This window comes from Phyllobates terribilis, unplaced genomic scaffold (genome assembly GCF_046119375.1).
Source record: "Phyllobates terribilis strain yellow unplaced genomic scaffold, ASM4611937v1 Scaffold_5__5_contigs__length_657084704, whole genome shotgun sequence".
Classification (NCBI taxonomy): domain Eukaryota; kingdom Metazoa; phylum Chordata; class Amphibia; order Anura; family Dendrobatidae; genus Phyllobates; species Phyllobates terribilis.
Genome location: NW_027362765.1, coordinates 290,158,138 through 290,179,885, shown reverse-complemented (window position 1 = coordinate 290,179,885; position 21,748 = coordinate 290,158,138). Strand labels below are relative to the sequence as shown.

Below are 21,748 nucleotides of genomic sequence, written 5' to 3'. Positions count from 1 at the left end.
ACACAGTCGCACACACTGCTGTACACAGTCGCACACACTGCTGTACACAGTCGCACACACTGCACACCCTGTGTACATCATGTCACCTTGTCACCACCACCCATCATGTGACCTTGTTACCTCAGCCGACTCCTGGCGGCATACTGGACTACTGGGTGCTACCACTTCAGCCCACAAGTCCCATAGCATGCAACAAGTCCTTAACCACTCCCACTTCATGGGACACGGAACCACAGTCTTTGCCTATGTCAACCCGGGCCATGAGATAGTTCTTGGCATCGTTATCAATACACTTTACCACATCCTTACACTGCAATGCCTGTGCTCTCTGGGATTTCATGCCCCTGCATTCTCCACTACTTGTAGGAATTCACTTGCTCAGGTAGGCATTAGTCCTTGGGTAGCGTTCAAACAGGCAATGCGGCTTTGGTCCAAACACATGCAGTTTTTATTGCTTTCCACAGGTTGCACGGCACCAAAACAACACAATCATAAATCCCATTCCTTTTCCAGGCACTAACTAAACAGAACAGACCCTGGCTACTCATACACGGCTGAGCTAGCCCCAGCTCTGTCAAACAAAACAGCTATTGTCCATAGCAACCACTGACACTTGCTATTCTCTGCGCACGGCCTGTGCAGATGCTTCTCTGAGAGAGATTCTGACCTCTCCCTTCAGTTCCAAGACACATCCAGTCTGGTGCACACGGCCTGTGCACTCACCAGCTAACAGATTTGCCTCTGCTTCCTTCAGTTCCAAGATGCACACGGCCTGTGCACTCACCAGCTAACAGATTTGCCTCTGCTCCCTTCAGTTCCAAGACACATCCGGTCTGGTGCACACGGCCTGTGCACTCACCAGCTAACAGATTTGCCTCTGCTCCCTTCCAGCAGATGGACACTCCCTCATGTGATATTTAGTAATATACAGACTAATGATATATCTTCAAGATGTTTTCGGCAAATAAGAGATCAAGTCTTCAAAAAGAAACCAGCTAAAGATGACAAATCCATCAATAATAATAATAAAAAACACCAGGCCTGTTTTATTCATGTGGACAAAAGATTATCCTAGTTTACCTCATGTTGATTGAGCAACGTTATTGCAAAGATCTGAAAGATTGTTATTCAGATGTTTATTCCAAAATGATGGGAACAAATGATTAATTTTTTCTCAACTTAAAATAAAAAAGGGAGCATTGGAATCGGTTTCATAGTTCTATCAAGTTTCATGGAATATATTCAAGAATCTTTGCCATTTGTAAACTATAAGGAATATTCAGATAGGTTCTAGACCGTACTTTCCTTAACAAATAAATCTTAGACTCCATTTTGAACTTTTTTTTTTCATTTGCTCAGTGTTATCAGAAGAAGAGATTATTTAGTGACTGTAAATGCTCAGGATGCGTATCTTCACAGTCCAGTTCTGAAGTCTCACAAATGCTTATTGAGGATTGCCATCTACATAGGGAAAAAAAATTTTAATTGAGAAGGTAGTTGAGGTGGTGAAGTCCAAACCGGTTTCTAGGGAGCCGGTATGTCACTCTCCACAAGGAGAAACATTATCCCTTAGACCTCAGTCCAGAGCCTCTCACCTAGTCATATCAGTTCTCATACTTTGCACTGATGAGGGCCAACAGCCCGAAACACTGTGTCTGCAAATTGAGATTCTAATTTGGCTTTTATCCTAAGTCATATTGCACGACTCGTTAAAGGGTCAATTGTGACTTGTAGGATTGCTGCTTCCAACAGGTGGCGCTATAAAGTTCACGTCTTCTTTCTCTCTGAAGAGGCAATTTGCATATTAAATTTCCCAGAGGAGCATTGCACGGCAAATAAGCCTCCTTACTTTGACATGCCAGAGCCGGTATGTCACTCTCCACAAGGAGAAACGTTACCCCTTAGACTTTAGATTTTTGTAACCTTTCCATAATTTTTATGGGAACTAAAATACTCACATTCCATTTGTAGCATGACACTTGGCAATCCCAAATGTTGATGAATTATCCCTCTCCACCACAGCTGATATACAGCTAAGATATCCTAAACCGAATCCTTTTCTAATCTGTAGTTCCTTACTTATTAATGTGTAGGAAGCTTAGTTTACTGAGGCTTGACTGTAGTTTCTAGAATAAAAGTTTGTGATTAAGCTTCACTTTTTCTATTTTTTTTTCATTATTTAACAGGACTAATGAACATCAGAAATATCTCAAGTGGACAAGTTATTTTATCTCCAGATTGTGAAGGAGATGTTGATAAGTTTATACAAGATTCTTCAGGACAAAACATGACTCCAAATATGCTCCCAGTCCTTCAAAGTCGAGTTCTATCAACTGATGCCTCATATGATAAAAAACATTCTCTTGATCTTGCATATATTGAGAAAAAAGGTCTACATCACAAAGCAGGAAAAGTATATCCATGTAACGTGTGTGGGAGATATATTAAGTCAAAAACAAGTCTGATTCGACATCAGAGAATCCACACGGGCGAGAAGCCATTTTCATGTTCTGAGTGTGGGAAATGTTTTACGCAGAAATGTGATTTTATTGAGCATCAGAGAGTCCACACAGGAGAAAAGCCGTTCGCATGTTCTGAGTGTGGGAAATGCTTTAGGCGGAAATCTAATCTTGTTGCACATCAGAGAATTCACACGGGGGAGAAGCCATTTTCATGTCTAGAGTGTGATCAGTGTTTTACAAGGAACTCCAAACTTTTTAGACATCACAAAACTCATCATGCAAACAAAAGGTTTTTTTCCTGCTCTGTTTGTAGGAAAAGTTTTACACAGAAATCTGATTTTATCCAACACCAGAGCATTCATGCAGCAGAGAAGTGGTTTTCTTGTCCCGAGTGTGGGAAGAGTTTTAATAGGAAATCCAATCTTGTTAAACATCAGCTGGTGCACACAGGGGAGAAGCCATTTTCATGTTCTGAGTGTGGAAAAGGTTTTACGAAAAAGTCAAATCTTGTTGGACATCAGAGAATTCACTCAGGGGAGAAGCCGTTTTCATGTAATCATTGTGGGAAATCTTTTACACAAAAGTCTAACCTTGTAACCCATCAAAGAATTCACACGGGGGAGAAACCATATTCTTGTCCTAAGTGTGGTAAATGTTGTACACAAAAGGCTAACCTTATTGAGCATCAGAGAGCTGGCACTTGTGAAAAGTTATTCTCTTCATTATCAGGGAGATAATTAAATAACTAAAGCTCTACACAAAGGCCCAAAATTCCTAATTTCTGGATCTTTGAGGACAAAGCTCAAATGAGTGGTGTGCTCCTTATCCCAAGAAACCTTTGTAAGGATATAGGGTGGTTTGGTTCTCCATATGACATGAACTGGCCCATCTACTAAATGCTGTGTGAAGGGAAAGGGGTGGGAATGGAACAAAATAAGATTACCTTTTCTAGATCATGTTTGCTCTGTCGGCACCATAATAGTATATGGCCCTGTTGGCACATACGCCCGAATCTCTTTTTGTGGGGGGGCTTGGACGTAAGCCCTGACGGAGCCACTGACCAGGTGCCTGAACGCAATGTGAAAGCACCCGAAGGGTAAAGCCACACAAATACAGTAGCTTTATATCTTTAAAATGGAAGTAAAGAAGAGGATAGGGGTGGTAAAAGTGCTATTTTTCACAGCTTTCAAACTTGAGTATAGAGAAGCTTTAAACAGGTTTTTCATCTAAATGTTTTATTTGCAATACATTTATTAATTATGTAGTTTGATTTGAAAGATGTTTCTTGACTGCTGCAAATTTGTTTTCCTCCTTTACTGTTGCCATTACAGGGCCAAATAAAATTTGAGTTAAATGTCTAAGACATCCCCAAGAAACAGTCTCAGATTATTATGATCTTCAAAATGTGTAATTGCTACTGAACATTGGGCAAAGATGGGACAAAGAGGTCTATCTGTATCCCTACTATGCCTGACTCTCTGCACCATAACAACAATAGGGTTTTGGCTACTTTTATTTTAATTTATATCAGTCTTCCAAGATTACTGACTCCATGTTTATTAGTTCTAGTTATTGAAAATATAAGACATTAAGCTATATAATATACCACGTACAATATATGGCCAAGAGCATGTGGACACTTGATCACTACAACTCATTGGATATCCTGTTTCAAAACCATAGGCATTCATATGTATTTGTGTAAACTGTCACGATTAATGATGTATTGAAAGGTCTGGCTCAAAATTAGTGTCTTAATGTATTGAAGGGTCTTCCTGAGAGCTGAGGTTGGGGCTTTGTGGAGCCACTTGAGTTCCTCAACACCAAATGTATCATCCCTTTGTCATTTATGGTCTTTGATTTGTGTACAGGGTTACATCCAGGCTGGAAAAGTAAAAGGCCTTCTCAAAACTAATGGAAGCAAACTGCTATGCAAAATTTCCTTCACTGGAAATAAGGACGCCTGGTTTAGACCACTAGGAAACAGCCCTCACCGTTATCTCTCCTCTGTCAAATGCTACAGTATGAAAAAAATGTGCTAAGCGCAATATGGACTTATCCAAGTATATGAGGTTGATGAACAATGGTGTGCTCACCTCATATGGTTGTGTATGACACAACCGCTAATAATGCATAATTGTCACCTACTGCATCATCCACAGACGGTATAAATTGTAACATGAAGCCAAGAAATTGTGGATTTCGAGTGCGCTGCTGATTCCAAAAAGGATCTGAAGATAAGATAATAGGGTGGTTTATTGTCAACGCTTTGTCAATACTGACTCCTTCCTCAGGACAACCAAATGTGGAAAAACTTACATTGGTTGTACTGAGGAAGGAGTCCGTTTTGACTTTGAAACGTGTCAATAAAACACTCTATTCTCTTATCTTAGGATCCTTTTTGGAATCGGCAGCACACTCGAAATCCACAATTTTCCCACTTCATGTTACAAAATGTAACAGTATAACATGCATTATGGTAGGTGTTCTCTAGCCATCTGCAAATCTTAGATTCATCATGCATATTGCCAGACAGTGGAATATGAACAGCCAACATGTTTCCATTGTGCCAAAGTCCAGTGGTTTGCATTACATCATTTCAGATGGCACTTGGCATTACACCTAGCGATCTTAGTCTTGTATGCTACAGCTTGACGATGGAGAACCCATATTTTAAAGCTCCTAATAGTTATTGTACTCACTGGTGGACACAGACAAAAAAGAGCCCCCGTGCAGGAACAATATATGGGCCCTTTGCAGCCCAAGATCTCCTAAAAATGCAAAATTGCACCTGCTTTGGAGGTAGAAATGGTCCCCCCTTACCTCTTGGGCCCCTGTGCATCGGCACAGGTGGCACAAATGATATATCTGCCCCTGACTGTACTGACCTCACCTCGGGATGCAGTTTAAAACTTTGTAGTGTTAATAGGAAAATTTTAACACGCTTCAACACCCAGTGCACTCTCTTTGTGCGTTTCTATGGTGCACTGACTTGCAGATGAACTGTTGTTCTTTTAGATGCTTCTTTTTATAATTAGGTCATTTTTATCAGTGTCTTTTTTCTTAAAAAAGTACAATACTGCTTGTTTGTTTTTTGCATATTTGTAATACCCCATTGTTTTTGACCACAAAAGTAGATTGTCTTTGTGCAAAATGCATAATTTACATTGTTACAGTACATGTTGAAAAGGTTACAAAATACATTGTAGCAAAGCTTAAACTACATAGCTTAAAGGGAACATGTCACGTCCTAGTTGCTATGTACACTGCCCCCATTGCTTTGTTAGTGATGCAATTTCATTAAAATCGGTGGCAGTATAATGATTTTATAACATTATATACACTTTGTCCTACCTGCTCGTATTCAGTCATAGGGGTTGCGTCTAGATTGGAGTTGGATTTTTTGAGGACCTCACTCCAGCAACTACGATCTAGTCTCCTCAGCAGTGAAGCGTCTAGATCGGATGTGATCTTCTGTGGTCCTCACTAGCCTCCGATCTAGACGCAACCCCTATGGCAGAATACAGCAGGTAGGACAAAGTGTATATAATGTTATAAAATCATTATACTACCACCGATTTTAATGAAAAAGATTGTTAACGATGCACATTGGGGCAGTGTACATAGCAACTAGGATGTGACAGGTTCCCTTTAAGATACATAACTAGTAAGTTGGTTAGTCTGATAACTTGTAGTTGTAAGAATCAACCTGAAAATATGAGACCAACCGGAGCATAAAATGGGGTCCTTTGTAATGGTATTGAGGGGAGAACAGGTGTATCTACCCAAGGACCCCATATTCTCTGAAATTTGGCAACAGCTTTCCTTTTGAAATACACACCTTTTTCTAATCTAATGATATTCATTCTGTTGATGTATTCAGTAATACAAGGAAAAGCTGGCTGTAGGCAAAGGCTTAATATTCCTTTGCACCCAACATTCTGAGTATGCCTGTAGCCACATCATTTTCATTAACATTATCCCCAAATGTCCTAAAAGACACACTTCTAAAGAAATAAATACCCATACCATATACCTAATAAATAATATCAAGTACTCTAATCCAGAATGATCCCAATTGAGAGCACTCTTAAAACGGGCATAAAACCCCTAATTGTCTACTTCTCATCTAGGACTGTTAGAATTGGGTCGAAGTCTTATTTTGTAAATCCTATAAAAAAGGAATAAATGTGATATGTGTGACTCCGAAAGAAAGTGGCATTGTATCGGACACAATATCTGACCACTGCTCATCTGTCATAGGCCCACATCAGTTTTCAAGCTTTTTTTTTTACATAGATCTTCAGAGTGAAGAGAGGAAAAAGTATTTAGAGTCTCAGGGAAGGCAGAGAGAACAGGCTACAGAACAGGAAAGCACATGAAGAGTAAATAAGTGCAGGATAGATATTGTGTTGATAATGAAGACAGTGGTACCCTGGATACACAGAGAGCTCACATCCAGCATGTATTCCAAGAGACACTCCCACAAGACAAAGATGTAAACCGTGGAGGAGACGGCAAACCACAGATCTGGAGGGCTGAATAGGGAATTGAAGATTGCAGACTGAAACTTGCATCATTTTATTAACTAAAGGTAACCAATAACATAAGTAAAAAATGTTTTTTTTCCATATTAAAAGTGGCCATAGCTTTTAACCCCTTTACCCCCGACGGTGGTTTGCACGTTAATGACCGGGCCAACTAAAAAAATCCAAACTATAAAAAATAGTTTGGATTTTTTTAATTGGCTCCTGTTCACACTACGAAGGATGTGCTGGCCATTTTCAGTATGTTTCTAAATTCTCTATGTGGCATGTGCACTTCCTCCTCCATCAGCCTCAGGTGATTTTAAGTAGTTGGCTGGTTCAGTCCTACCCCATAAATTGTAGGCTTGCATTTCAGCCCAAGAGAGGTGACCGAGAAGGACCGGGACCCAACAATGAGAGACGCCTTGACGCTGGTTGTTGGGCACACATATATTAGCTAATCTATGGCCGAAGTTCTTTCCTTTACTGTAATTTTTCATATTAATATTACAGAAAAAAATTGAAATATTTCATGTACACATTTTGTAGCGCTTTCATATGTTTCTATTGCAGTAATGCAGTTTCAATGTCTTAGAGCAATCACTTAGCAATTTAGGAAGCAACTTTGACTTTTTTTTTATAAAACAGAAAAACCCGATATAAATGTTGTATCGCTGTAATCGCACCGACCCGAAGAATAAAGTCATCTAATCACTTATACCGCACGAGGAACGGCGTAAAAAATAAACTCTAGGGTTAGGGTTGTGTTACGGTTAGGGTTGGGATTTTTTCAAAAGTAAAGAGAAAAAAAATTATGACTATATGGCAACTAGTGTTGAGAGCAAGTTCTCGCTACATGAGTTTGCATCGGGTGCTCAGGTATGCACCGAGTATCGCGGGTGCTCGAGTAACATGCTCGAGTCTTCGCCCCATGTTTTGCGGCTGTTATACAGCCAAAAAAACACACGGGGATTGCCTGCCATACACGGGCAATCACCGCATGTTTTTTTGGGGGTATCTAACAACCGTGAAACATGCGGGGCGGGGACTCACAGGGTGAGTGAATACCCACCGCCACATGCGCTAATTTTCCTGGCATTATCTTCTACTAGCAATCCGTCTGATGAAGTTCAGAATGTTATGACTGAAACGTTACACATATTATGGATTGCATGTTCTGAATAAATTATCTTCTCTACTGCATGAAAAGAGTGCCAGACAGTCATAAAAGGGCTTGTTTTTTTGCGGGACAAGTTGACGTTTTTATTGGTACCATTCTCGGGCAGATGACATTTTTTGATCACTTTCTATTCCAATTTTTGGGAAGCGGACTAAACAAAAAGCAACAATTCAGGAATTTTTTTTTCATGCCGTTCCGCGTGTAGTAAAATTGATAAGGCAGCGTTATTCTTCGGCTCAGTACGTTTACAGCAGTACCACATTTATATAGGTTTTTTGTTTGTTTTGGTGCTTTTGCACAATAAAAACTTTTATAGAAAAAAAAAAAATTGCATTGCTTTATTGTGAGAGCTATAATTTTTTTTTATTTTTCGACTGATGGAGCTGTATGGCAGCTTATTTTTTGCGGGACAACATGACGTTTTCAGCTGTACAATTTTTAATTACATTTGTCTTTTTTGATCTCGTTTTATTCCATTTTTTGTTTGGCGGTATGATGATAAAAAACGAAGCAAAAAATAATGCTTTATTTTTTTAATGTGTTCACTAAAGGGGTTAACTAGAGGGACAGTTTTATAGGTCAGGTTGTTCCGGACGGATGCAGCAATACCAAATATGTGTATTTATTGCAATATATGCAATTGAACCTTGATGTGTATTGAGAGCCTGTCAATACATTTGGAAAAAGCAGCCAAAGCATATTTTCATACCCCTAAGCACTTCTAGCCTGACTGACCTATTTCTTCTATGCTAGAATTCTTATGACTGTCACATTGGGTCTCTATAAAAAAAGGCATAATTTTTGTTGGAGCCAAAGCACTTATACAGCCATATCACTAGCTCCAGATGCAAAAATGTATTGACAGGTTCTCTTAATTTTTAAAAAGATTTCAAATTTAATTTGCAGCAAATTGATTTGCCACAAATCTCAATACTGCAAAGCTTCTAATTATCGGGAAAAAGATGTGTGTAACCCTATGAGGTCTCTCATGGCTAGTTTGAACTGCTCTTGAGCTCTTTAATGCAAGCACAGCAGTCTATAAGTAAATGGATGGTAACTGGCAGTAACCAACTGTTTAAAAAAAAAAACTGCTACTGCCGGATTTTTAGTCTTATTAAATAGTAAAAATGGGCTAAAAATTATCCTTTTTTTGGGAGGGTTGGGGGCAGAAGACTGCCTTGCTGTTTTTTTATACACATACAAAGTGGTGTAAACGTAAGTACTGTCTTTTTCACAAGGGTGCTGGAATAATTATTCCTGTTTGTGGAGCATCATGATAGTTAGTGTTTGCTAAAAAAAGAAGTGATAGCTTTTTTTCCCTTCACCCATGACAGCACACCTGAGAGAGGATCCGCCCATCGAGGACAGAAAACCATCTGAAATAAAAGGGCGACTCCTCTCCCCCCGCTTCAGTTGGTTTCCTGTCCTTGATGGGAAGCCTCATGAAGTAATCAGCGGCTGTCATGCATAAAGGAAAAGACTTACCCAGGCTTGTCCTGACGCTGGAAGAGCGGGCTCTGGTCCGTGGCACCGGCCTTCAGGTGCTGGTAGCGCTGTCCGCAGAATCTCTGGGGTCCTGTCATACGTGCGGGTGCAGGCGGTGCCGAGGTCCCGGGCTTCCGCTCACCACCGCGCCGCCCTCCTCTTGCCTCCCATGTGATTGGTCACATGCCTCTGACGTCAGGATGCGGGGCACATTGGGTAGGGCATGCCTCGATGACGTCCGGGGTGGCGCCGGAAGAAGATGGCGGCGCCCTGTGTAACGCCGGCTGGCACGGCAGAGGAGTGAAGCTTCTCAGGACTCCACGGTTTCCCGGAAGGATGCGTCGCGTATCCTGAAACACCCTTCAATTCCGATATCCGCAGTGGTGGGGTGAGTGATCTACGTGAATGTCACTAGATATATTTGCTAAAGGGCCTCCTATTGTGTGTTTAAATCACCAGGAGGAACCCAGGAAAGTTACCGCCAAGAAGAGGAACAAGGAATGTATGTTATGCAAATGTCCGCTAGAGATAGACTGGCAGAAGGAGCTCTGCTCGGACTGCATCCAGAGAACTATCTGTGAGGGGTACCCCGGATTTTGCAGCTAGCCTCAGGCCTGTCATCAGATCAGAGGTAGAGGGTTGCTTTAAAACTATTTTGAGGGAAAAAAGAAAAATCATATCTGATCCTTCTTCTGATTCTGACTCCTCTGTGTTATCGGATGGACAGTGCCGTAGTGTGGCCTCATCCTTTTCAGACAGTGATAGAGGGGGAAGACCATGCTTCCCTATGGAAGACACAGATAGAGTGGTGAAAGTAGCCAGAACCACTATGGGGTTAAAGGAAGATAAACCCGTTAAATCCCTCGAAGACATGTTTGGAGGGTTGGAAGAAAAGAAAAAGCACCTTCCCAGTGAACGCTAAGGTCCAAGCACTTATTAATAGGGAATGGAGGAAGCCAGAGAAGGTAGGAGCCTTACCTTCATAATAAAAAAGGAAATATCCCTTTGACCTAAAGGACTCTGAAAACTGGGATAAGGTGCCAAAAATTGACACTGCTGTGTCTAGATCGTCAAAGAGATCGGCACTCCCTCTTGAAGATTCAGGGGTTCTTAGAGACCCTTTGGACAAGAAGGCAGATACCTTCCTAAAACAGACGTGGGAATCAGCAGCAGGAGGTCTTAAACCAGCCATTGCAGGAACGTGTACCGCCCGTTCCCTTATGGTATGGTTGCAGCAGTTGGAAGATCAGCTGAAAGATAAAAAGACCTCAAGGGAAAAAATTCTAGACAACCTACCACTATTACATTGTGCGGCTGTCTTCCTAGCAGATACCTCTGAAGACTCTGTAAAATTGGCAGCTAGGTCGGCTGGTCTATCAAACGCGGCAAGACGAGCTTTGTGGCTCAAGGGATGTCCTGGGGACTTGCAATCAAAGTCCAGACTGTGTTCTATCCCCTGTGACGGCCAATTTCTCTTTGGCAAAAAATTGGATGATGTCCTTGAAAAGGCGAGCGACAAAAAAGGAAGATTCCCTGGGGTTTCGGCGGACGCCAGGAAGACCTATTTTCGGAGGGGGAAATTCAGTAGAGGTCGCTCCCCAGGAGAAAAAAGAAAGTGGGATTTTAAAACCAAGAAAGAATCCGATTATATGTACGGAGGACCCTCCGTTGCCTCAAAAAAACTTCGACAATGATGCCAGGCCACAAGTAGAAGGAAGACTGTCTCATTTTATTCAGGCTTGGGAAAACATTTCCTCCAGTCCCGGGGTCCTCAACATAGTGAGAGATGGACTAAGGATTCAATTTCTTAGGCAACCACGGCACTTGTAAGAAAATCAGACGAACAGCTGGCCCTAGAATCAGAGATCTTGAGTCTATTACACAAGCAAGGATTTTATTCCCCTCTCTTTCTAATAAAAAAAACTGGACGGTTCATTCAGGACTATTATGAATCTAAAAGGCCTCAACCAGTTTGTAGACAACCATACATTCAAAATGGAATCAATAAATTCAACAATAAAGCTTTTTTTTCACAATTGCTTTATGGCGGTGATAGATCTCAAAGACGCGTATTATCACGTCCCAATTCACCCAGATCATCAAAAATATCTAAGGGTTGCTCTTTACATCAATGGAAGTTGCAGACACTTTCAGTTCCAAGCTCTCCCTTTCGGGTTGCCGATTGCTCCAAGGATATTCACCAAGCTGATAGCCGAGGTGACATCCTTACTTCGCATTCAAAACATGGTTATAATACCATATCTGGACGACTTCCTTATAGTGGGGAATTCAGAGAGCCACTGTATTTCTCAACAGAAACAAGTCATGGCTGTCTTGCAAAACTTAGGCTGGATGGTCAACACCCACAAAATCAAGACTAGAACCCGCAAGGGTCCAGGCCTTTCGGGGGTTTACTCTAAACTTCGAGTGTCAGACTTGTCTTCTACCCAACAGCAAAATAGACAGTCACAAATTTGGTCTCGGCAGCTATACACACCCCAGTCATGTCCCTGCTAGGTACTCAAACATCATGCATTCCGGCGGTCAAGTGGGCCCAATTTCACACAAGAAACCTTCAGTGGAAATCTTGTCAGCACAAAGTTTTTTAAAAGGGTATTTAGAAGGAAAGGTACATCTCTCCTTGAGAACCAGGAACTCCCTCTTGTGGTAGACAAGTCAAATTTAACTTTAGGGGTCCAGTGGGACACACCAGTACAAAACATCATCACAACCAATGCAAGCAACTCAGGGTGGGGAGCACACTTGGAAAATCACATAATTCAAGGCTCTTGGTCATTCCTAGACAAAGAGGGGTAATCAAATCTAAAAGAGCTATGGGCAGTGAGGAACGCTTTAGAAGGCTTCCTCCCTTTACTACAGGGTCGTCATGTTCGGGTTATGTCGGACAACAGAACCACCGTGGCTTACATAAACCACCAGGGGGGAACAAGATCTCATTCTCTTCTGGAAGCAGTAAGCAGACTTTTTCAAATAGCGAAGCAAAATCTCCTATCTCTTACAGCACTACACATACGAGGCCTAGAAAACACGAGAGCAGACTTCCTAAGCCGCAACAAGTTGAGACCAGGGGAATGGGCCCTGAATCCCAGAGTATTCCGACAGATAGTACATCTATGGGGTCTACCAGAGATAGATTTGTTCGCCGACAAAAACAACAGGAAAGTGGAGAAGTTCTGCTCACTAGACCCAAGGGGAAACCCATTGGTAATAGATGCTCTCCAGATTCCTTGGAGTTTCAAGTTGGCCTATGCCTTCCCTTCAATAGCTATGATACCTCTGGTAGTGAGGAAGATCAGGAAGGATCAAGCGAGAGTGATTTTCATAGCCCTCTTTTGGCCAAAGAGACCATGGCTCTCTCTTGTGAGAAGTATGTCACTATCAGACCCATGGATCCTACCAGAGACCCCGGACCTTCTGGCACAGGGACCAATATTCCACACTCAAGTGAAGGGTTTCCACCTAGCAGCGGGGAATTTTGAGAGAGCCATAATTGAAGGGCAAAGGTTTTTCATCAGGTTTAGTGTTTACTCCATTAAGAAGTAGAAAGCCCATTACCACCAAAATCTATGGTCGAACACGGAGAAAATTTTTAGATTTCCTAGGAAAGCCGTTAAGCCAAAAACCTCCAATTAATTCCATCCTGGAGTTCTTACAGCAGGGGTTTGAGTTAGGTCTGGCTACCAGTACACTTAAGGTCCAGGTTTCTGCCTTGGGTGCGCTATACAACTCTAACCTCAAGGTTCATTAAATCTTGCGGTAGATCTAGGCCAGTCTCATTACCCAAAGTTACTCCATGGAACCTGAATTTAGTGCTTGACGCCCCAACTATAAAACCCTTTGAACCAGTTCAGGAGTTGTCTGCAAAATATATAACTCTCAAAACAATTATTTTGGTGGCTTTAACATCTGCCCATAGAGTAAGTGATTTGCAGGCCCTATCCATAAATCCTCCATATACACAAATATTTGAGGATAGAATATTATTGAGACCTGACCCAGCCTACCTTCCTAAGGTTGCGCTCAAGTTTCATAGATCTCAGGAAATTGATCTGCCCTCCTGTAGTAACAACCCGAAGACCCCAGGGGAACAGAAGTTTCATAACATTGATGATGTTAGAAGGGCTCTATTGCAATAGTTACATGTAACTAGCCAGAGGAGACGTAGTCAATCCCTGTTTGTAGCCTTCCAGGGGAGTAGGAAAGGTTAGGGGGTGACAAAAGCAACTATAGCAAGATGGATTAGGGCGGTCATTTGCTTAGCCTACTCTGCTAGTAACACCCTGATGGCATCAAGGATCACTCCACCAGAGCTGTGGCTACCTCCTTGGCAGAGAAGGCAGAGGTATCCATAGATCAGATCGGTAAGGCCGCTACCTGGACATCACCATCTACCTTTTTCAAACTTTACCGTTTGGATCTATCCTGCCTATCAGACTTAACCTTTGGTAGAAGGGTGCTGCAAGCCATGGTCCCTCCCTAAGGTGTTTCTTCTCCAAAAGTCTCTCAGGTGTGCTGTCATAGGTGAAGGGAAAACACCAAGGTTACTTACCGGTAGCCGGTTTTTCCAGAACCCATGACAGCATCCGTATATTCCCCTCCTTTTTCTTTTCCACCATATGGGTGTGCACATTTGCTGGTGTTATATGATGAGGTGTTGGATTTTGTGTATAACTCTTTTTATGGAGGTCTTCTTAATGCTCTGTAACCAACTGAAGCGGGGGAGAGGAGCCGCCCTTTTATTTCAGATTGTTTCCTGTCCTCTATGGGCGGATCCTCTCTCAGGAGTGCTGTCATGGGTTCTGAAAAAACCGGCTACCGGTAAGTAACCTTGGTGTTTCACAAGCAGTCTAAAAATTATCCTTTTTTTAAGGATTTGGAAAAGTTTACCATTTCCAAATGACTAAACAATTATCACTTATCAAGCCGTGCAAAAATGATCCCTTTATTTAAGAAACCGGAACAGGTTAGCTGTTTTCAAAGTGAAAGAGCAATGGCCTGTCAACAAGCATTTTAGGCTATGTGCCCACAATGCAGATTTGAAGCAGAAATTTCCTGAGCGGTTTTGTCTCTTCTTTCCAGCAAAAACATTTTTTACGCGTTTTACATGCGTTTTTTTAAGTGTTTTTGAGCATAAATGAATGATTTTTGGAGTTAAATAAAGTTGGTGGGACATTGCTTAAGCCTTTGGATTACCATAAGAACTGGGGTGAGTATATTGGTTCATTTAACTGATTAAAGAATGGGTCTGTTGTATTTCAAATAAAGTGTTTACACTGTGTCTGTGTGTTTCTTTACTTTGGTCATGAAAAGGTCTGATTGAAACCTTGACCTCACCAAACTAAAGAGCTGGGTGTCAGCTAGTCCCATTCACCCAATCTTCATTAGCATTTCTATTCTCGTAATTTATGTGACTGATGTGAGCTGTTTTTTAAGCCTGGGAATGTGCACCTAGGCAAACATTTTCCCTGGCCATAATTAAAATCTCACAGCTGGTTCATTAGCCCCTATGTCCCCCTTCCCCGATCAACACTTCACAGCGCTTTGGACATAACGATTTACAGTACAGACCAAAAGTTTGGACACACCTTCTCATTTAAAGATTTTTCGGTATTTTCATGACTATAAAAATTGCACATTCACACTGAAGGCATCAAAACTATGAATTAACACATGTGGAATTATATACTTAACAAAAAAAGTGTGAAACAACTGAAAATATGTCTTATATTGTAGGTTCTTCAAAGTAGCCACCTTTTGCTTTGATGACTGCTTTGCACACTCTTGCCATTCTCTTGATGAGCTTCAAAAGGTAGTCACCGGAAATGGTTTTCACTTCACAAGTGTGCCCTGTCAGGTTTAATAAGTGGGATTTCTTGCCTTATAAATGGGGTTGGGACCATCAGTTATGTTGTGCCGAAGTCTAGTGGATAAACAGCTGATAGTCCTACTGAATAGACTGTTAGAATTTGTATTATGGCAAGAAAAAAGCAGCTAAGTAAAGAAAAACGAGTGGCCATCATTACTTTAAGAAATGAAAGTCAGTCAGTGTGAAAAATTGGGAAAACTTTGAAAGTGTCCCCAAGTGCAGTTGCAAAAACCATCAAGCGCTACAAAGAAACTGGCTCACATGAGGACCGCCCCAGGAAATGAAGACGAAGAGTCACCTCTGCTTCTGAGGATAAGTTTATCCGAGTCACCAGCCTCGGAAATCGCAGGTTAACAGCAGCTCAGATTAGAGACCAGGTCAATGCCACACAGAGTTCTAGCATCAGACACATCTCTTCAACAACTGTTAAGAGGAGACTTTGTGCAGCAGGCCTTCATGGTAAAATAGCTGCTAGGAAACCACTGCTAAGGACAGGCAACAAGCAGAAGAGACTTGTTTGGGCTAAAGAACACAAGGAATGGACATTAGACCAGTGGAAATCTGTGCTTTGGTTTGATGAGTCCAAATTTGAGATCTTTGGTTCCAACCACCGTGTCTTTGTGCGACGCAGAAAAGGTGAACAGATGGACTCTACATGCCTGGTTCCCACCGTAAAGCATGGAGGAGGAGGTGTGATGGTGTGGGGGTGCTTTGCTGGTGACACTGTTGGGGATTTATTCAAAATTGAAGGCATACTGAACCAGCATGGCTACCACAGCATCTTGCAGCGGCATGCTATTCCATCCGGTTTGCGTTTAGTTGGATCATCATTTATTTTTCAACAGGACAATGACCCCAAACACACCTCCAGGCTGTGTAAGGGCTATTTGACCAAGAAGGAGAGTGATGGGGTGCTGCGCCAGATGACCTGGCCTCCACAGTCACCAGACCTGAACCCAATCGAGATGGTTTGGGGTGAGCTGGACCGCAGAGTGACCGCAAAAGGGCCAACAAGTGCTAAGCATTCCTGGGAGCTCCTTCAAGATTGTTGGAAGCTCATCAAGAGAATGCCAAGAGTGTGCAAAGCAGTCATCAAAGCAAAAGGTGGCTACTTTGAAGAACCTAGAATATAAGACATATTTTCAGTTGTTTCACACTTTTTTGTTAAGTATATAATTCCACATGTGTTAATTCATAGTTTTGATGCCTTCAGTGTGAATGTACAATTTTCATAGTCATGAAAATACAGAAACATCTTTAAATGAGAAGGTGTGTCCAAACTTTTGGTCTGTACTGTATGTTGCGTCCAAAACGCGGAGTTATAATGCCGAACTTTTGTTGTCACTAAATGTGAATCCACCGCATATAATGACACTTCAATCGGTCAAAATTTGCAGCGGAGACTAGCGTCTCTGCTACAGAAATTGACATGTTGCGGGTGAGTTTGGGTACGTGGCCACGGTCAGAAGCCGCTGCAGGTTTGACGCTGTGTGTTTTATACAGCATCAAACCCGCAGCGTTCAGATGTTACAGCATAGTGGATGGGATCTCTAGAAATCCCATGTCTGCTTGCGTGCATCTGAGGCTGCGAATCACCCGTGGACACTGATATGCAGTGCGTCTTTCAGGACCACAGCATGTCAAATTCACTTGCTTAGTCGCTAGTCTCCACAACAGAAATTTGACCACTAGAAAGTATTGAATGCGGTAAATCCACATGGTTCAGTGAACACGTGTGGATTTACCTGCGTTCAAAATAATGCAACGTTTTGGATGCAGCAAAAATTTGCATCCAAAGCGGTGCTACATCTGAATTATGGGCACAGAGCCTAAAATAAAATAAAAAAATGGCGTGGGCTCCCACTTCATTTTTATAACCAGCAGAGGGAAAGCTGACCGCTGGTGGCTGATATTAGTAGCAGCAGAAGGGGCCATTAGCCAAAAATGTTCCATGGCTATTAATATCAGCCCACAGCTGTTTGTTTAGTCTTTACTGGCTAGATTACAGGGGGACGTGGGGTACCCCTATAAAATCTAGCCAGCAAAGGCTAAACTAGACAGCTGCGGGCTGATATTAATAGCCATGGAAGGGGCCATGAATACTAGCCCCCTAATGGTTGCCACATTTTCAATAAAAGACAAGGCCAGAATAAAGAATTTTAATGAAATAAAACAGACACCGTTCTACAATTTTTTTTTTTACACGCCTCCGCGAAGCCCCCCCATCTCCTGTAAAAAAAAAATAATAAACAACAATATTCCTCACCTGTCCGCCGTCGACGACGTAATCCGCGTAACGCCAAGGTCCCACGACGATCCGGATCATTTCTATAGCTGTGACATCAGGAATCACTGATGTCACAGCTGTAGAATACAGTAAAATCACAACTCGAGTACCAGCCGCGGCGCAATTCCGTCGCGATTTTGCGCCTATTGATTTACATTGAAAAGCAGCAAATCCGCATGTATAGATATTATACATGCGGGTTTGCTGCGATTCAATGCAAGTCAATGGGCGCGATTTCGCCGCGAAATCGCGCCTAAATTGGTTGTGCTGCAGATTTTTCCGCAATGATAATCCGCTGCGGATATCTCCGCATAATGTGCACAGCACATGCGGATTATCATTGGTAAACATGACAGACCTTCTACCAAGCGTTTTTAACCGCTTCCCGACCGCCCACTGTAGATAAACGTCCGCGCTGCTTGGGCTCTGTGCAGCGCGGACGTTTAAAAACGGTGGGTGGTCTCGCAGTGCTCAGGACCCCCTGGGTCCTGCAAGCGCTGTGAGAGCGGTGCAGAGCGTTAGCTCTGACAGGGAACATCATCGGGACCTGATTAGATCAGGTCCCAGTGATGTTAACCCTTTGCTGTCTTCTATATGCTGCGATCTATAGTGATCGCGGCATATAGGAGACAGCAGGAGGAGAGGGGGTCGTCCACTTACCTCTCTGACGACCCCTTGATTGCTTTCAGGACCTGGCGTTGCTATGGCAGCTGGAGGTCACATGACCGCCTCCAGCTCTGCCATATATAGTGTCCTTCCTGTCTGGCTTCAGCCTGTAGCTGATGCCAGACAAGAGACTGTGAAACAGTCAGTGAAGATCTCATATAATGTAATATATGTCTATTACATTACATGAGATCAGGGATCAGAAAAATAAAAATTAATGTCCCATACAGGGACTAAGTAAAAATGTAAAAAAAAGTTTAAAAAAATGTTTTGAAACTGTTAAAAAAAAAATACAAAATAAATAAATAAAATATTAAACCGATAAATCCATATAGTTATGCAAAAATAAAAAAAGTACACATATTTGGTATTGCCGCGTCCGAAACAACCCGAGCTATAAAACTGTCACACTAATTAACTCCTTATGTGTACACCGTAATAAAAATAAATAAAAAACGGAGCAAAAAACTATGCTTTTTCCTCATATCGCCAAACAAAAAGTGGAAAAAAATGCGATCAAAAAGCAAAATGGAAATAGAAATGGTACCGCTGAAAACGTCATCTTGTTCCGCAAAAATCAAGCTGCTATACAGCTCCATCAGCCAAAAAATAAAAAAGTTATACCTCTCAGAATAAAGCAATGCAAAAAAAATATTTTTCTATAAAATTGTTTTATTGTGTAAAAGCGCCAAAACATAAAAAAATATACAGTAAGTGTAGTATCGCTGTAAATGTACTGACCCGAAGAATAACGCTGCCTGATCACTTTTACCACACGCAGAACGGCATAAAAAAAAACCTCAAAAAACAATTCCTGAATTGTTGGTTTTTGTTAATTTTACCTCCCAAAAAAACGGAATAGAAAGCGATCAAAAAATGTCACGTACCCACAAATGGTACCAATAAAAATGTCAACTCGTCCCGCAAAAAACAAGCCATCACATGACTCTGTCGGCCGAAATATGGAAAAATTATAGCTCTCAAAATATGGCGATGCAAAAACTAGATTTTGCAAAAAAAAGCGTCTCTTAGTGTGTGACAGCTGTCAGTCATAAAAACCCGATATAAATCTGGTATCTCTGTAATCGCACCGACCCGAAGAATAAAGTAATCTAATCAGTTATATCACACTAGGAACGGCGTAAAAAAAAAAATAAAACCAATTCTTCACCTGCTACTGATTTGTTTATTATGTCTCCCAAAGATCGCAGTATGGCTCGGCACACATTTATCCTGCGCTCTGCGCTGAGCACTTACGCCAGAGTTTCCATGTAAATCTCTGAAATATGTGATTCAGCCGGAACCCATGACGGAAGATTCCCTGTAATGAGGCAGATATAGGCCACTGTGGATGCCGTCTGGCCTGTGATCCCACGGTGTCATTTGTTTTAGGCGTGCATAAAAGTGCGGTTGGCCACAGTTTTGTGCACTTCTGAAAAAAAGGACACCGCTAAACAGAGGCCAGACGGAGTCCAGAGTAACTCTGCTGCCTCATTACAGTGAATGGATCCCGCAGGGGTTTCATCTGAATTACATCACTTGGAAATTTAGATGGAAACCCCGATGTAAGTGCTCAGCCTAGAGCGCCGGATAAATGTTACGTAAAATGTTCCCAATAAAAGCTTCAACTCAGTCCTCAAAAAAAACTAGTCCCCACTCAGGTCCGTCATCTGTTAAAAATATAAGGGACTTCCAAGTTACTGGTAGCAGAAAGGCTCTGGAAAAGCGAAATGGCCCTTGCCCCCCAAAAGAAATTCAAAAAATTTTGTGCTCCCAAATCCAAATGCCTATTCTACAATAATTTGTTCTCCAATTGTCAAATAGCACTCCGTCCCCCCCAGATCTCGCCATATGGCTGAGCGGTACGATACAGCCACATATGTATTGGCACTTTTAGAAGAAATTGTGTGACACATTTCGGCACCATTTTTACATATGGTCCTGTGTGAAAATGTAAAATCTGAGGGTAAAACATTTTTTTGTGGTAAAAATATAATTATGCTTTTTTCACTGCCCAATGGTATAAATTTAAAAATTAAAAAATACTCACTACTTCCCTAGATGAATTCCTTGAGAGGTGTAGTTTACAAAATGGGGTCACTTGTGGGGGTTTCTGCTGTTTCTGCATGTCAGCGACTCTTTAAATGTGACACGGTGTCTGCTGCCTATCCCAGCCAACATAGCGCTCCTTTCTCTTCTGAACCCTGCCGTACACCAAAGCAGTGGTTTTCCCCCACATATGGGGTATCGGCGTGTTCAGGAGAAATTGTACAACAAATTTCATGGTGCAATTTATCCTGTTACCCTTATGATAGTACAAAATTAGGGAAAGGAAAACATTTTTTTGTGGGAAAAATGTGAAAATTTTATTTTTATGGCTCAATATTATAAACTTCTGTGAAGCAGCTGGGGGTGCAAGGTGCTCACCACATATCTAGATAAGTTCCCTAAGGGGTCTAGTTTCCAAAATTGTGTCACTTGTATGGGGTTTCCACTGTTTAGGAACATCAGGGGCTCTCCAAACGCAACATGGCGTCTGCTAATTATTCAGACAAATTTTACATTCAAAAAGTCAAATGGCGCTCCTTCCCTTCCAAACCCTGCCGTGCGCCCAAACAGTGGTTTTCCCCCACATATGGGGTATCGGCGTGTTCAGGAGAAATTGCACAACAAATTTCATGGTGCAATTTATCCTATTACCATTATGATAATGGAAAATTAAGGGATGAAAAACGTTTTTGTGGGAAAAATGTGAAAATTTTATTTTTACAGCTCAATATTATAAACTTCTGTGAAGCACCTTGGGGTTCAAGGTGCTCACCACACATCTAGATATGTTCCCTAAGGGGTCTAGTTTCCAAAATGGTGTCACTTGTGGGTGGTTTCCACTGTTTAGTCACATCAGGAGCTCTCCAAACGCAACATGGTGTCTGCTAATTATTCAGACAAATTTTACATTCAAAAAGTCTAATGGCGCTCCTTCCTTTCTGAGCCCTGCCGTGCGCCCAAACAGTGGTTTTCCCTCATATATGGGGTATCAGCACGCTCAAGAGAAATTGCACAAAAAATTTTGGGGTCCATTTTTTCCTGTTACCCCTGTGAAAATAAAAAAAATTGGGTCTAAAGTAACATTTTTGTGAAAAAAGTTAAATGTTAATTTTTTTCTTCCACATTCCAAAAATTCCTGTGAAGCACCTGAAGGGTTAATAAAGTTCTTCAATGTGGTTTTGAGCACCTTGAGGGGTGCAGTTTTTA

General features: G+C 41.7%; 1 protein-coding gene across 1 annotated transcript in view; it reads left to right on the top strand.

Moving 5' to 3' along the window:
• Positions 1-21,748, top strand: part of LOC141273005 (uncharacterized) — a 57,697-nt gene that overhangs the window by 8,573 nt on the left and 27,376 nt on the right. Inside the window, exon 10 of the mRNA XM_073684285.1 lies at positions 2,187-3,179. Within this exon, the coding sequence (XP_073540386.1) occupies positions 2,187-3,179 (993 nt within the window). The remainder of the gene's footprint in view (positions 1-2,186; positions 3,180-21,748) is intronic.